General features: G+C 37.3%; 2 protein-coding genes and 1 long non-coding RNA gene across 3 annotated transcripts in view; 2 read left to right on the forward strand and 1 right to left on the reverse strand.

Annotated features, from left to right (window-relative positions):
• Window positions 1-2,476: 2,476 nt before the first annotated feature.
• On the forward strand, window positions 2,477-3,988 carry LOC107592904 (uncharacterized). The gene is made up of 3 exons (XR_001610040.1): window positions 2,477-2,562; window positions 3,494-3,568; window positions 3,908-3,988. It is a non-coding gene; the product is annotated as an uncharacterized lncRNA (long non-coding RNA).
• Window positions 3,989-4,428: 440 nt separating this feature from the next.
• Window positions 4,429-5,589, forward strand: LOC107592902 (mediator of RNA polymerase II transcription subunit 26-like). Its single transcript, XM_016282478.1, has one exon. It carries the CDS (start codon window positions 4,530-4,532, stop codon window positions 5,562-5,564), a length of 1,035 nt encoding a protein of 344 aa, XP_016137964.1. The 5' UTR covers window positions 4,429-4,529; the 3' UTR covers window positions 5,565-5,589.
• A 1,646-nt stretch (window positions 5,590-7,235) lies between these two features.
• Window positions 7,236-14,211, reverse strand: part of odad1 (outer dynein arm docking complex subunit 1) — an 8,481-nt gene continuing 1,505 nt past the window's right edge. The window contains exons 2-15 of the mRNA XM_016282477.1: window positions 13,808-13,883; window positions 13,615-13,720; window positions 12,911-13,076; window positions 12,702-12,821; window positions 12,480-12,593; window positions 11,893-11,960; window positions 11,164-11,351; window positions 10,952-11,080; window positions 10,772-10,854; window positions 10,375-10,543; window positions 10,092-10,255; window positions 7,840-7,943; window positions 7,621-7,714; window positions 7,236-7,535 (exon numbers count right to left, since the gene is read on the reverse strand). Coding sequence (XP_016137963.1) covers window positions 7,440-7,535; window positions 7,621-7,714; window positions 7,840-7,943; window positions 10,092-10,255; window positions 10,375-10,543; window positions 10,772-10,854; window positions 10,952-11,080; window positions 11,164-11,351; window positions 11,893-11,960; window positions 12,480-12,593; window positions 12,702-12,821; window positions 12,911-13,076; window positions 13,615-13,720; window positions 13,808-13,865 — 1,659 coding nt within the window. The 5' untranslated portion in view covers window positions 13,866-13,883 and the 3' untranslated portion in view covers window positions 7,236-7,439. The remainder of the gene's footprint in view (window positions 7,536-7,620; window positions 7,715-7,839; window positions 7,944-10,091; window positions 10,256-10,374; window positions 10,544-10,771; window positions 10,855-10,951; window positions 11,081-11,163; window positions 11,352-11,892; window positions 11,961-12,479; window positions 12,594-12,701; window positions 12,822-12,910; window positions 13,077-13,614; window positions 13,721-13,807; window positions 13,884-14,211) is intronic.

The following is a 14,211-nucleotide window of genomic DNA, read 5'->3' on the forward strand; positions in this document are numbered from 1 at the left end:
TGAACTCTGCAGGAACAGGGTTGGTCACCCCTGGTATAGAGGATCCAGCGGTGGAATCAGGCCTTGGCATTCCTCCCTGTGATTGGAGACACGCTAGACCAGGGATCCTCAAATCTAGCCCACGAGATCCACTTTCCTGCAGAGTTTAGCTCTAACCCTAATCAAACACACCTGAGCATGCTAATCAATGTCTTCAGGATCATTAGAAAATCACAGGTAGCTGAGTTTGATCAGGGTTGGAGCTAAACTCTGCAGTGCATTGGACTTCCAGGGTAAGATTTGAGGAACTTTGCGCTAGACTGAACATTAGGAGATTCAGGGGCTTCTGTTGCATAACATCTGGACAGACATTCATTGTGCTTTAAAGGAATAGCACTCGAATATAAACACACTGTCATGTACTCGTCCTCATGTTGTTCTTTCTTATGAGGAACACAAAAAGAAAAGTGTTTTGAAAAATGTTCATACAGCTCATTTACATAGAAAGCATACAATCACTGGCTCCAAGAAGGACGAAAAGCACCAAATTCAAATGTGAAAACACATTGCATCAGGTTTGACCCATTATTTTGCTAGTGTCTATTAATATTTCGGTATAGACTAATCTATAACTTTTATGTTTTATTTTCATTTTAGTTCATTTTTAGTCATTTTGTAATTTTTAATAGCTTTTTCTTTTTTAAATATTATTGGTCGTTTTTTTTTTTCAATTTGTTTTATTTCCATTTTAGTTTTTATTTACTTCTAGTTAACATTGTTGGTGCTTCAAAATGTATTCAATAATTTTAGCTTTAACTGATAACCATGATTTGACATGTTCATTGGTTTTTTTGTCTTTTCAGCTTTCATTTTATTTTAGTTTAATTTTTAGTAATTGTATGTGATTTTTCATTTTCGTTAGTTGCTTCAACTATTATTGTTTAGATTGTCAATTTCATTTTTTACGTTTTTTTCTTTTCATTTATTTACAATTTCAGTGTTTCAAAATGTTTTAGTTAACAATAATATATCTCATCTGAAGTCAGCGCAGGTCACTTCCAAGAACCACATTTGAGAGGTGGCATCAAGATTTTCAGTGACTAACAGCACAAATAACAACTTAAAAGCCAAGGTCAACAGCTTCAATCTTTAAATAACTCATTTTTAAAGGGGTCATATGATGTTGATGTTGCTACAAAGAACATTAGTTTGTGTATTTGGTGTAATACATGTTGTAATTGTGTATAAATGTGTTTATGCGGTTTAAGGTTCAAAAAACACATTATTTTCCACATACTGTACATTATTGTTTCTCCTCTATGCCTCGCCTTTCTGAAACGATTTTTACAAAGCTCATTGGTCTGAAAAGCGAGGGGTGCTGTGATTGGCCAGCTATCCAGTGCGTTGTGATTGGACGAATACCTCAAGCGTGTGACAGAAATGTTACGCCCCTACCATACTGTGATGCCCTGTCCGGCCAGAGCGACGAGACACAAACATGAAAACCCATTATAAACGAGGCATTTGTTGCATCCAGTGGAGACATAATTACGGATTATAATGACTTATACTGTCTACACAAAATAATGTTCTTTTTAGCAGCATCATATGATCCCTTTAATGTATGACGTGGAGGCCAAGAACCACCCGACACGAAACGGTTGCCTCCACGAAGTAAATTAACTGTGCCTCTCTCTACAAACAATGAAGCTGTGTTTACTTCAAAAACAGCGATTTTACCACCTCGTTGCTGAAAAATATATAGTGATCCAGTATCTAGGCTATTAATAGAAGTTGCGGAGCAGCGCTGACACAAGTTTCTGTGTGTGAACAGCGCGATTTGCGATCTTGAACCTCTCTCTGTGTGTGCATCAGTTAAAGCAGAGCATTAATATAAAACGGTGATTGAACTGACTTGGTACTACCTGTGCATTAAACGGTTTTAATGCATACCTGCCGGCCAATCAGAATCGAGTACTCAGACAGACCATGGTATAAGTGTTTATAAATGTGCACAAATTTCAAAGATAGCAGATTTACAAAGATAGTGGAATTTTAGTTGGTGAATGTTGTGTTATTTATCCCAACTGCACAGTAAAACTGTGACATTTGAACTTGTTGAAAAAAATACAAAGACCATGGAGATATAATATGTATATGTGTAAAAAGGATCTTTTACATTTATTCTGTCATTAAATGTGAGCTCATAAAAAATGGTATGTGTATAACTCTAAGAACTGCTGAAGCGTAGTTTCTTGGATTCAAATATTGTTGTAATCGACACTCATTGCTAACTCGGTAAGCCTATGTGAAAACAGTACTGTATTGCACCTGTAGGACCCTTTTAGGTACAGTTTGTTAATTTGCCTGCATGCATGGACACGGATAGTTGAGCTCATATGGGGCTGGCAGTAAAGTGGTTTCATATGAGAGACGTGTGCATGGTTGAAGAGTTTTGTAAGTATGTGTTCCTAATGCAGCGAATCTCTCAGTGGATGTTTTTCAAAGACAATGAAAAGAGCTTCATCAAGACCTCATCAACTGAAAGAGCAGCTCCTTCAGGCCATCGATGCTCAAAATAGTGTGAGTAAAAGCTGAGTTATAGACCAAAGTAATGACTACAGTCTTCTATGGTTTTGTACCCATGCTGCGTGTGCATCATTAGCAGTAACTGTCACTTCATTTAATTATTGCAATTGAACTATATTGCAATTTCTATCCATTCTTTCAGCACTTTATGTGCTTGCTTTGTGTGGAGAATATTAGGAAAGCAATATTTGGAGTATTTCAACTTTTTTTGACTGTATTACGTATTCTTGATAAATTTTTTATATTAATGTCCGTTTTGCCAATGTCTGTGTAATATGTATCCCATACACTCTTAAAAATAAAGGTGCTTCACGATGCCATAGAAGAACCTTTTTGTCTAAATGGTTCCATAAAGAACCTTTAACATCTGAAGAACCTTTCTGTTTCACAAAAGGTTCTTTGTGGCGAAATAAGGTTCTTCAGATTACAAAAAGGTAAGAAAGAGATGGTTCTTTAAAGAACCTTTGACTGAATGGTTCTTTGTGGAACCAAAAATGGTTCTTCTGTGGCGTCGCTTGAAGAACCTTTTGAAGCACCTTTATTTTTAAGTGTAGTCAAGATTTTTTCATTCCTTAATTAGTCTGTTGAATCTGCTGGTTTGCTCAGTCTCACAGTGGTGAGGTTCATTTTTATTATGTAACTCCCTGGGGACTTTTTTCACAGATTTTTATTGGAATGAGTATGCAAGCATGTCACATTTGCAAACACAACTGTTAACTGGGATCTGAAAGAGTCACTGCCGCAGGTGCACATGTGAGAGCAGATTCAAATACATGAGGCCCATCTACTTTCATGAGTATGACCAGCCTCAGAAAAAGAGACAGCAAGTGACTCGCTAAGCATTAACTGTTATAGGTTATTTAATGCACAGAGAATATTATGAAAGCATGGAAGTGACATGAGCTTAACTTCTATCTGTCAGCAGATACAGAACCCGATGGCTCTATTGGATGTGATATGCTGCCTGGAAAAATACCCCATGACTAAAGAGGCTCTAGTGGTAAGATACTAACTCACTATATTTACATTAAATTTATCCCAAAAACTGTGGTATAGCGTGTCACAATGAAAATGTGAATTAAAAGGATGGTTCACCCAAAAAGCACACTTTACTCGCCCTCAAGTTGTTCCAAACCTGTATGAGTTTATTTCTTCTGCAGAACGTAAAAGAAGAAACTTGGAAGAATGTTGGTAACAGTTACTGATCTCCATTGACTTCCATAGAATGAAACACACACACACACACACACACACACACTGGGCTTTAATGCATTAATGTCTTAAATAAAAGGGAAAAAAAAGCTCCCTTAAGAGATGATTTGGTTTTGTTGTATTCCAGGAAACCAGGCTTGGAAAGTTGATCAATGATGTGAGAAAAAGGAGCACAGATGAAGATTTTGTTAAACGTTTAAAAAACCTTATACGACGTTGGCAGAGTCTGGTTGAAGTAAACGAAGTCACAGCAAAAGAGCTCTCAGGTTTCGCAGACAATTCGATTTCTGCCTTTACTCGCCCTCAAGTTGTTCCAAACCTGTATGAGTTTATTTCTTCTTAAAAAAATAAAAGAAGAAACTTGGAAGAATGTTGGTAACAGTTACTGATCTCCATTGACTTCCATAGAATGAAACACACACACACACACACACACTGGGCTTTAATGCATTAATGTCTTAAATAAAAGGGGAAAAAAAAGCTCCCTTAAGAGATGATTTGGTTTTGTTGTATTCCAGGAAACCAGGCTTGGAAAGTTGATCAATGATGTGAGAAAAAGGAGCACAGATGAAGATTTTGTTAAACGTTTAAAAAACCTTATACGACGTTGGCAGAGTCTGGTTGAAGTAAACGAAGTCACAGCAAAAGAGCTCTCAGGTTTCGCAGACAATTCGATTTCTGCCGAATGCATTCCTGGATCAACACAAACCCTTACTGTAAATTACAGCAGAACTCTTTTTCACAGTACCATGAGTGAGAGGGCTGAAATGTCTCGGGGTTCTGTACCAGATAAAACCATTAAACATCCAAACAATTTTAGAACGAGTAAAATACCTGTCCGTGCAATCAAACCATATTCCTCGTCCATCAAGCATTTACAACAGTCCACAAGCTGGAGAACATCTCTGTCCAATCGTCATTCCCAAAATACCATTATCAAAGACCAGCACAAGTCTGAAAGAAACACCGCCTCTGCCAGTCACAGCAACGAAAGGCACTTTTTGGTGGCCAAGGAACCAGCACAATCCACTTCCATTACTTCTAATCCACCAAATTCATCCATCCAGGATTCATACATAAAGCTGCAACAGCCTTCAGACCTCCTCAACACACTCAAACCTGCTACACTCAACAGTAATCTTGATGAGGTCTCCAGCACAGTGACAGACACAAACATAAGGGGTTTTGAGGATAAGACGAGGAAGAAACAGCATAACAGTCACACTGTCAAACTCGATGGAGAGGACAGTACCAAAACGGTACAACTGCAAGCGGGCAAACTAGCATACGACCCTCATACTCAACAAATCAAACCTATTTCAAGTAAAACATTAACAAAAGCTTGCCAGAGATCAACAGGAAGTGAAATCCAGGACAGTGAGCATCTGAAAAACAGCCTTCGTTCATTCCAGCAGACAAACTGGAGAGAGATGTCGCAAAGTAAGATGATTCAGAATAGCTTACTGATTTCAGAAAAGTCAGGGATGAGCTTTTCTGTGGGTGCGAACATCAAGCAACAGATAAAGAACTCCAAAGAGTGCAGAAAAACTCATGGGTTTATACCAGAGTTCCCTGTGACAGACCTTCCAGGGGTCAGCCGAGAGGTCACCGAGCGAGACCTCGTCAGGATACGCAGTCAGCGATGGCATGGTGTGAATGGCTGTTACGATAACCGGAATAACTGGTATGACTGGACTCAGTCCATCACCCTGGATCCATATGGGGATGGGAGTAAATTTAAGATTTTGCCTTACGTTGGCATAGATTACAGACAGAGTTTTTAGAGGCATGTTTCTTTAAATCTTCAAACGTGGATACACAACTATGTCCTGTGTGTTTTTGTTGTGCTTCTCTATTCTTCATGGTCCATTGCACTGGTGTGGCAAAAAATTTATTAGTATAGTAGTTTGAAAGCAATAAGACAATTAATAAATTAATTGTCGGCAGGAAATCTCAAATGAACATAGTCAAACTTTTGGAATAATTAATATTTATTTTCACCAAAGCTGCATTTATTTAATCCAAAATACAGTAAAAACAGTAATGTTGCGAAATATTATTAGAATTTCAAATAACTACTTCCTGTTGTAATGTTTTAAAATGATGATAATTTATTCCTGTGAAACAAAGCTGAATCACTCCAGACTAAAGTCACATTAGCTTTCAGAAATCATTCTAATATGCTAATATCCTGCTCAGTTATTATCAGTTATTACTGGTGCTCAATTGTTAGTAATGATTAATAATTATCAATGTTGAAAAGTTTTTTGCTGCTTAATATTTTTTGTGGAAACCGCGATACATTTTTTTTCACAATACTTTAGTGAACAAAGTTAAATTAAAAGCATTTATTTGAAATAGATATCCTTTGTAACATTATAACTGTATGTACTGTCACTTTTAATCAATTGAATGTGACTGTGGAATAAAATAATCAATTTACTTTTTAGTCACTAACCTTCAGTAATCGCAATGTTTGTATTTGCAAACACTACTAACGGCTTACATTCTAGTTTTGAAAAGAGAAGAGAGAAGAAAAAAACTAATGCATCACGGGAAGAAAAAGCTGTGAAACAAAGCTGAATCACTCCAGACTTCAGTCACATTAGCTTTCAGAAATCATTCTAATATGCTAATATCCTGCTCAGTTATTATCAGTTATTACTGGTGCTCAATTGTTAGTAATGATTAATAATTATCAATGTTGAAAAGTTTTTTGTTGCTTAATATTTTTTGTGGAAACCGCGATACATTTTTTTTCACAATACTTTAGTGAACAAAGTTAAATTAAAAGCATTTATTTGAAATAGATATCCTTTGTAACATTATAACTGTATGTACTGTCACTTTTAATCAATTGAATGTGACTGTGGAATAAAAGAATCAATTTACTTTTTAGTCACTAACCTTCAGTAATCGCAATGTTTGTATTTGCAAACACTACTAACGGCTTACATTCTAGTTTTGAAAAGAGAAGAGAGAAGAAAAAAACTAATGCATCACGGGAAGAAAAAGAGCAGAGGAAGGATGAGATAAAATGGCATGATAGTAAAAATCTAAATTCAAGCAGCCAGTCACTGTTTTTCTTTTTTGGTCAGCGTGATTTCTGATTGGCCGATTTTTGCAGTGTGGGCGGTCCTTGTGAGCGGGTGAGAGCAAGCTGTTGCTAGTATGAGAAAATGAGCTTTGGCTGTGATAAAAAGGGGGGAGTTGCCATGATAACCCGGTGGGCCGTGTGCACAAAACATTTTGCAAAAAAATGGAAAGGGTTAAAAAGGGGTCGAGTTTCAAGCCAGCTCAACTTAAATGTAATGAACCAGAAACAGTTGAACAGATTCTTATACACTGCATAGCATATAAAAATAAAAGACATGTACTAGAGGATGAGCTGCAGAAAATGGAACATAATACACTACCGTTAGAAATCTCCTGGCTACAAAGTCTGGGTGAATTCCTATGCGATATGCAATTTTGAGGTCTTTAATGGAAACATGAATTGAGTTAAGAATATTGTTTATTTTATGTTATTTATTTCAAAGAGACACAAATCCTTCAAGCATTAAGATTCCTTTTTATCCCCCATCAATTCATTACTATAAACAATATATAGTAGAGACTGAGCACAGAATAAAATAATAACCAGAAGACCAGATTGCGTCTTAAGCCTCCAGCGAGGTGCTGGACATGGTGCTGCTCTTAGGGGTTTTCACGTCTTTGCTCCCTGCTGTACGCGGCGACTCGTCTTTATGCTGGTCCTGCAACAGATAACCAACAAACACCTAATGCAACCATAGTTAATGGGTAAATCAGAATAGGAAAGAGCTCTTCTGTGTTCCTTACACTCTTCCTCATAATGTGCTGACGGAGTTCTTCGCGGGTCAAAGGTCGATCCGCCTCATCTATCAGAGAAGAGTCCTCTGCCTCATAGTCATGCCTGAATGATGCACAATAAGACCAGGAGCATGTGTTAACAAAATAAAGTCACATATTTTTCACATATTATGTGTAATATCTCCATATCTTGTGTCTGTGGCTCAATAAGTGAGATGCTGCTCTTACTTGGTAATGGGTGGCTGAGCGATCGCTTTGTGTGTCTGAACGTCTGGTTTCTGACCCAGCAGGAACGGAGCAACCGCTTCCAGGTCAGAACTGTTCTCCGGGTCCTGTCAACATGTGTGATTTACATTAAATTTACACTTCTGGTCGAAGGTTTGGAATAATTACGATGTTCTAATGGTTTTCAAATACTCAGCAAGGCTGTATTTATTTTATATTTTTTAAAAACTACAGCAATATTGTGAAATATTATTACAATTTCAAATTACTTTTTTCTATTTGAATATATTTTCAAATGTAATTTATTCCTGTGATGCAAAGCTGAATTTTCAGCCTCATGAGTGTCACATGATCCTTCACAAATCATTCTAATATGCTGATTTGCACTTAAATACAAGTTAAATGTACAATGGTTGCCCTTTAGACTATTTTGGGAGTATTCTGTACACATTTGTATTTATTTTATAAATTTTTTTGAAAATGGGTTGAGGAATGAGTTGATTTTTTTTTTTTTGTATTTTACCTGCAATACTTTTTATTTAACCATAGTAGAATCTAATGCACAGCTTTGTATTTCTTATTTATATTTGTTAAAGTTACACAAAATTGCTATAAAAATAACCTGTAGGTACATTATCTTAAAGGAGACCAATTATGCCCATTTATACAATATGTAATATAGGTCTCAGGTGTCCTCAGAATGTGTCTGTAAAGTCTCAGCTCAAAATGCCCCACAGATCTTTTATCATGTCGAAAATGCCTATTTTGAGTAGAAGCAGAAACAGGCTGTTTTCGTGCATGTCTCTTTAAATGCAAATGAGCTGCTGCTCCCCGCCCCCTTTTCCGGAATACACCAATTTCAGTGTTCGCAAACCGTGATGACGTTTTTTGTGGGCGGAGCCTATATGGTGGCAGAAAATCACAGTTTTAACGTAGCAGTCTATTCAAGCCATGGAATAAAATAATTTTAAAAATAATTTTGAGTTTAAATTTCAAAAGTCTGACTTTTTTTCTTGCAATTCAGAGATTACATCTCACAATTCTGGTAAGAAAAATCAACTCGTCATTCTCTCTCTTTAGTTTATAATCCCACACTTCTGGCTTTTTTTCCTCAGAATTGACAAACTCGCAATTGTTGACTTGAATAAAGTTATAAAGTCCGAACTAGGAGATATAAACTTGCATTTGCAAGAAAAAAAGTCAGAATTGTGAAATAAAAGAGGTAAATGTTATAGGTTTAAATAGTATTTCATGCATGTATTTCAACTGTAGGGCTAATACAATATGTCCCCTATATGAATATTATATAGACCTATTGTTTAAATCAAATTTATGCTTTAAAATACAGTAATCATAGCAGGTTTCATCCATAGTCTGTCCGTTTAAACGGCTGCGTTTTGCTTCAAATGGCGTCTTTGACGACAGTATTATATAAAAATTATTTGCATTCCGATTCTGACATCCAAAGGCACAACAATATATTTTTTTCTCTTATTCCATGGATTTTACCCGTTTCCCTCCAATTGTTCCCAGTGTTTTTCTGCCACCACTATGCGCGCGCAGCTGCAAGTGACGTAACTGTGACGTCTACTCCAAATTGGTCTATAGGACTGTGCCTTTACAGCTCTTACCTCAGATACTCTGCTAAAAAACATCTGTTTTGTTTTGATTATCATGTCTGTTGTGCTGAAATCATGCGTTTTAAACCATATTAACTTTTCTGAGTGAACACATCCGAAGCACGCATACAGAAAGCGGCTGTCACACGACATGTGAGTAACTAAACTAAGTTCTCTTTCATCTCTTATTGCACTTAAACCATCAAATACACACAAGTTTATGTTAAAAACACACATGAGTTACAAATACAGTCTGTTACGTCTTTTTGAAGGTAAACAGCCTGGAAAGAAACACACATGTTTATATTAGATCTGTGTGGCAGCAGTGTACTATACATTAAATAAATCAATAAATCCACTGCTCTCTTGTCTCCTCTGAGGCTGTAATATTATAATAAGATCCCCTTTTTACATCACAGGGGGAGCTAAATCTGAGCAGCTCGTTTTTTCACAAGTTGCAGAGAAAGGCTTACCAAAAAAATAAAATAATAAATTACTGGGTTGTTCTTTTCCACATTTTCCGGGTTGGTAGATGCACTGGGCACCCAATTATAGCACTCATACACAGAAAAAGTCAGATTTTCATGATATGCCACTTTTAAATGTATGCTGGAGTGAATGGAGTCTTTTCTGTACCTTAGATTTAATGAAGGCTTGAATGGTGAGCAGTTCACTGGCCTTCTGCTCCACCATGCCGAGGTACGTCATCAGATTACTGTCTGTGATCCCAGAGGAAGAGCCCAGCATGCCTCCCATCTGCCCTAAGTTGCAGTCAATCTTTTTGAATATACTGTCTAACCCTAGAAATGACAGGTAACTGCTCATTTTGAGAATAAAAAAAGTTTCATATAAGTAATATTCTTCTTCCAATATGATAATGTGGTCTTGATTCGTCCAGGGTTTTTGATTCCGCTAGTACCTGTTTTGACCTGATCAAGAATCCTGCTGATGTGATCAGCCTGGGCTTCATACTGTTGAGTCTGTGCCTTACACTCTTGCAGTTGATTCTTCAGCTGTTTTAAAGCCACCTGACTTTCCTGTTCCTGCTGACGACTTTTTATGTTCAACTGCTCCGTATCTGTTCTAATCTAGAAGAACATCAAGACAAAAAATGGGTTTAAAATGATATTCAAATGTAAATATGAATAACGTTATGCACATGTTCATTTAGCCTGGGTTGGCATAAGCTTTTGCTTGGTCTTCAAGTTGTTATTGTTAACTAAAACTAAAATTATTCAAATCTGTTCCCGTTAATTAAGTGAAAAAAATCGTAACTTAAAAAAGCTTAAACAAAAATGAGAAACATTGACACTGACCTGATGGATTTCCTCTCTCAGTCGCTCAGCTTCAGCATTCTGTTCATTCACGTAGTTAAACAGAGCAAAGTTCCTTTCTTCACCTGTTAAAAAAACACACACACACACACACACACAATCAGTCGTAGCATAACACACTGCAATCTTTTGTAAGCACAAAACAGAAAACACAAAGCTCACCCTGAATGAATTTTGTAACCAGCTTCCCCAAATTATCTTCTCCAGTCAGTTCCTGAATCTGCTGGAAAGCCTTCTTCAGAGAATCAGGTGTCTCCTCTCCACCGTCTGCCTTCCTCTGCTCCTTCATCTCTGCCATCAGCACACTTTGTTAACTTTTCAGTTAAAATACATTTCGATTTATGAAACAATCATTACAATTACTGCTCTCTGACCCTGTCTGCGTCTGGTTCTCTTCCCGTTATCCATGGAGGCTCTCTGATTATTCTTTGTGCTCATGAACTCTTTGAGTCGGTGTTCATGAGCGATGACTCTCTCAAGCTCCTGCATCTCAGCTGAGTACTGTGCAAGATCCTTCACTGCCTTCTCCTTTATCATGGATGCTTTGGTCTGAGCATCCACTCTGAAATGCACACAGAGAACTAAAACCGTCTTCAAATGTCCAAAAGACTTAATGAGAAGAGCCATTTATAATACCATACAAAATTATAACTTTCTAATACAAGTGATGTGTTCGTTTTTCTCTGTAAAAAGTAGTTGGGAAACCTTTTGCATTTATGTTTGATGATGCTAGATGCACAGAAATTACAACCATTTAGTTTTATTAAAAATTACTTTACATTTACATAGAATGGCCATGGAAGCACGAAACTAAAACTATTAAAAACATATTAAATTATCTAAATGTATTAATAAAAACTGAAACAATTTATAAATAATACTAAAATAACACTGCATGAACGTTGTAGTGTGTAAATCCCATTTCATGTTGTCCAACACATGATTTTATGCAGTGTTTACACACTTTTTACCAATACATTTCAATTCAACCCTAGTTTCATGGCCTGGGAATCTTGTCAAAATTTGCTGAAATTTCCAGGTTTTTTATGATTGTGGCAACACTGTGTATTAGAAAGGTAGCTTAAAATCTCAAAGTATCTCACTTCGCATCATAAGCTGTGGCTGATTTGTCGACAACTTCAGCAATATCCTTACGAATGTCTTGTAGTACCTGAAAGAAAGACATAAGCAGCACCTGTTTTAAAGGAATAGTTCACCCCAAAATGAAAAACTGCTGAAAACTGACTCAACCACGCCACTCAAGATGAAGTTTCTTTCTTCATCAGAACAGATTGGGAGAAATTTAGCATTACATCACTTGATCGCCAGTCGATCCTCTGTAGTGAATGGGTGCCATCAGAATGAGAGTCTAAACAGCTGATAAAAACAACAGGGAATGGACTTTTTCAGTGAAGGAGGCGTTATTAAGGATTTTGGCTAGAAGTGAGGTCTTAATGATGGATTTGTTACTGACTTTTTACTTCACAAGATGTTAACTGATGGACTGGAGTCATGTGGATGACTTGTGATGTTTTTATCAGCTGTTTGGACTCTCGTTCTGACGGCACCCATTTAGTACAGTGGATACATTGGTGAGCAAGGAATGTGATGCCAAATTTCTCCAAATCTGTTCCGATGAAGTATCAAACTCATTATACACAACACTCCAGAGCTGCCCAGAATCCACAACCTTCTCCAGTTTGCGATACAGCTGCTGGAATCGGGTACGCTGCATGTGTAATAGCTCAATATCTTTTCTGAGCTGGCTGTTTATCTTCATCTGTTCATTAAAGTGAGCACGAGACTGCAGGGACAAGGGGGAAAAATAATGGAGAAGTTCATGCACTGGGTATGTTTATTTTTTTATCAATCAGATTATTTCTCTGTTGAATTCTACTGATTCTCTGTTTACCCGATCCAGTTTGCTCTGTGTGGAGCGTATGGCCTTCTGAATGTCGCGGGGATGAGACTTGTGACTATGGGAAGTCTGTCCTCTTCTCATTTCCACCAGTTTTTTCTCCATAATCGTGATCTGTAAACCGAATGTATGCAAATAACTATCCGTTGTACAGTATGATAGTGTGTTTCATGACGATGTTCAATACTTAGGCACATATGCACTTCTTTTTGCAGCTCTGCTTGGGTCTGTTTCTCTTTCTCAGTTTCTTCATCCAGCTTGTCTCGTTGCTTCAGCAGAACACTGACAGCCTTAACAGCCGGACTTTCACTCTCTCTGTGCGCGCGCAGCAACCTCTCTTGTTCTGCACGCAGCTCCGCAATCTCTTGCCTGTGGACAAACATGCACACACAAGAAAAACAACAACAACTAAAATATATTCAACACTGAGTGCAAAAGTGCATGTGTGCATAATGCAACACTGTTGTGCAAAATGATAGGCATCTACTGACAAATCATATCTAGTCTACTCCTAAAAGAAAACCAATGCATTTTATCCATTATTATTGCTGAAGTGAAAAAGTTATAGAAGTTCATTATTATGAAAAATGCAAAAATATACTATTTTTATATTTTATATGAAACATTAGTTTTTTTTCCAAAATACGTTTTACTCTAATACTGCAAGAAAATTAAAGACATAAATCTAATCAAATTGTGCTCCAAATTTGAGGTTGAAATGTCAAAACGTGAACTTTTTTTTTTTTTTTGGTGTGTGTGTGTGTTCACATAGCAAGTGCCAAAACCTCTACCAAGTGTTGTACCATTCAAATGAAGTAAAAAAAATAAATAAATAAATGTTTTTCGGACCGTACAGCACCAGAGGGTTAATAAAAATGGCTCTTGAAAATGGGATCGTGGAACTGACCGCTGTTTGCGTGATGTTTCCTCTTCCTGCAAGTAGAGCTCACGATTTCTTTCCAGTCGGCGTAACTCCAGCCGCAGTCGGTGTACTTTTTGTAGATCTGTCTCATCTGGACTCAAACAACTGATAGCATAAGAACATTCATCTGCATGATGCATAATTATTAATTATTAATTACAATGTTTTATTTGCATACCACTTTCACCGACACTGCTGTCAAAGCCAACTTTGGTCGGAGACCCCCCGCCAGACATAATGAATGCAACACTGGGCTAACAACAGAAGTTTTGAATTATGAATAGGCTAATAAACACAAAACACGAGTAACAGACAAAAAACGTCACGGTCACCAAGTCCTATCATTTGTTTGATAAATAAAAAAAAAAGCTGGGTTAAAAAGGGACAAACCCAGCTATTGGGTTGTTTTGACCCAGCTGTTGGGTTGTTTTGAACCCAAACGCTGGGTCACAACAACCCAACCGCTGGGTCACAACAACCCAACCGCTGGGTCACAACAACCCAACCGCTGGGTCACAACAACCCAACCGCTGGGTCACAACAACCCAACCGCTGGGTCACAACAACCCAACCGCTGGGTCA

The sequence above is a fragment of the Sinocyclocheilus grahami genome, unplaced genomic scaffold (assembly GCF_001515645.1).
Source record: "Sinocyclocheilus grahami isolate Dianchi unplaced genomic scaffold, SAMN03320097.WGS_v1.1 scaffold160.1, whole genome shotgun sequence".
Lineage (NCBI taxonomy): Eukaryota > Metazoa > Chordata > Actinopteri > Cypriniformes > Cyprinidae > Sinocyclocheilus > Sinocyclocheilus grahami.

Bases quoted from the DNA above. Each gene is read 5' to 3' on its own strand.
- LOC107592902 (XM_016282478.1), top strand. From the start codon at position 4,530: ATGAGTGAGAGGGCTGAAATGTCTCGGGGTTCTGTACCAGATAAAACC.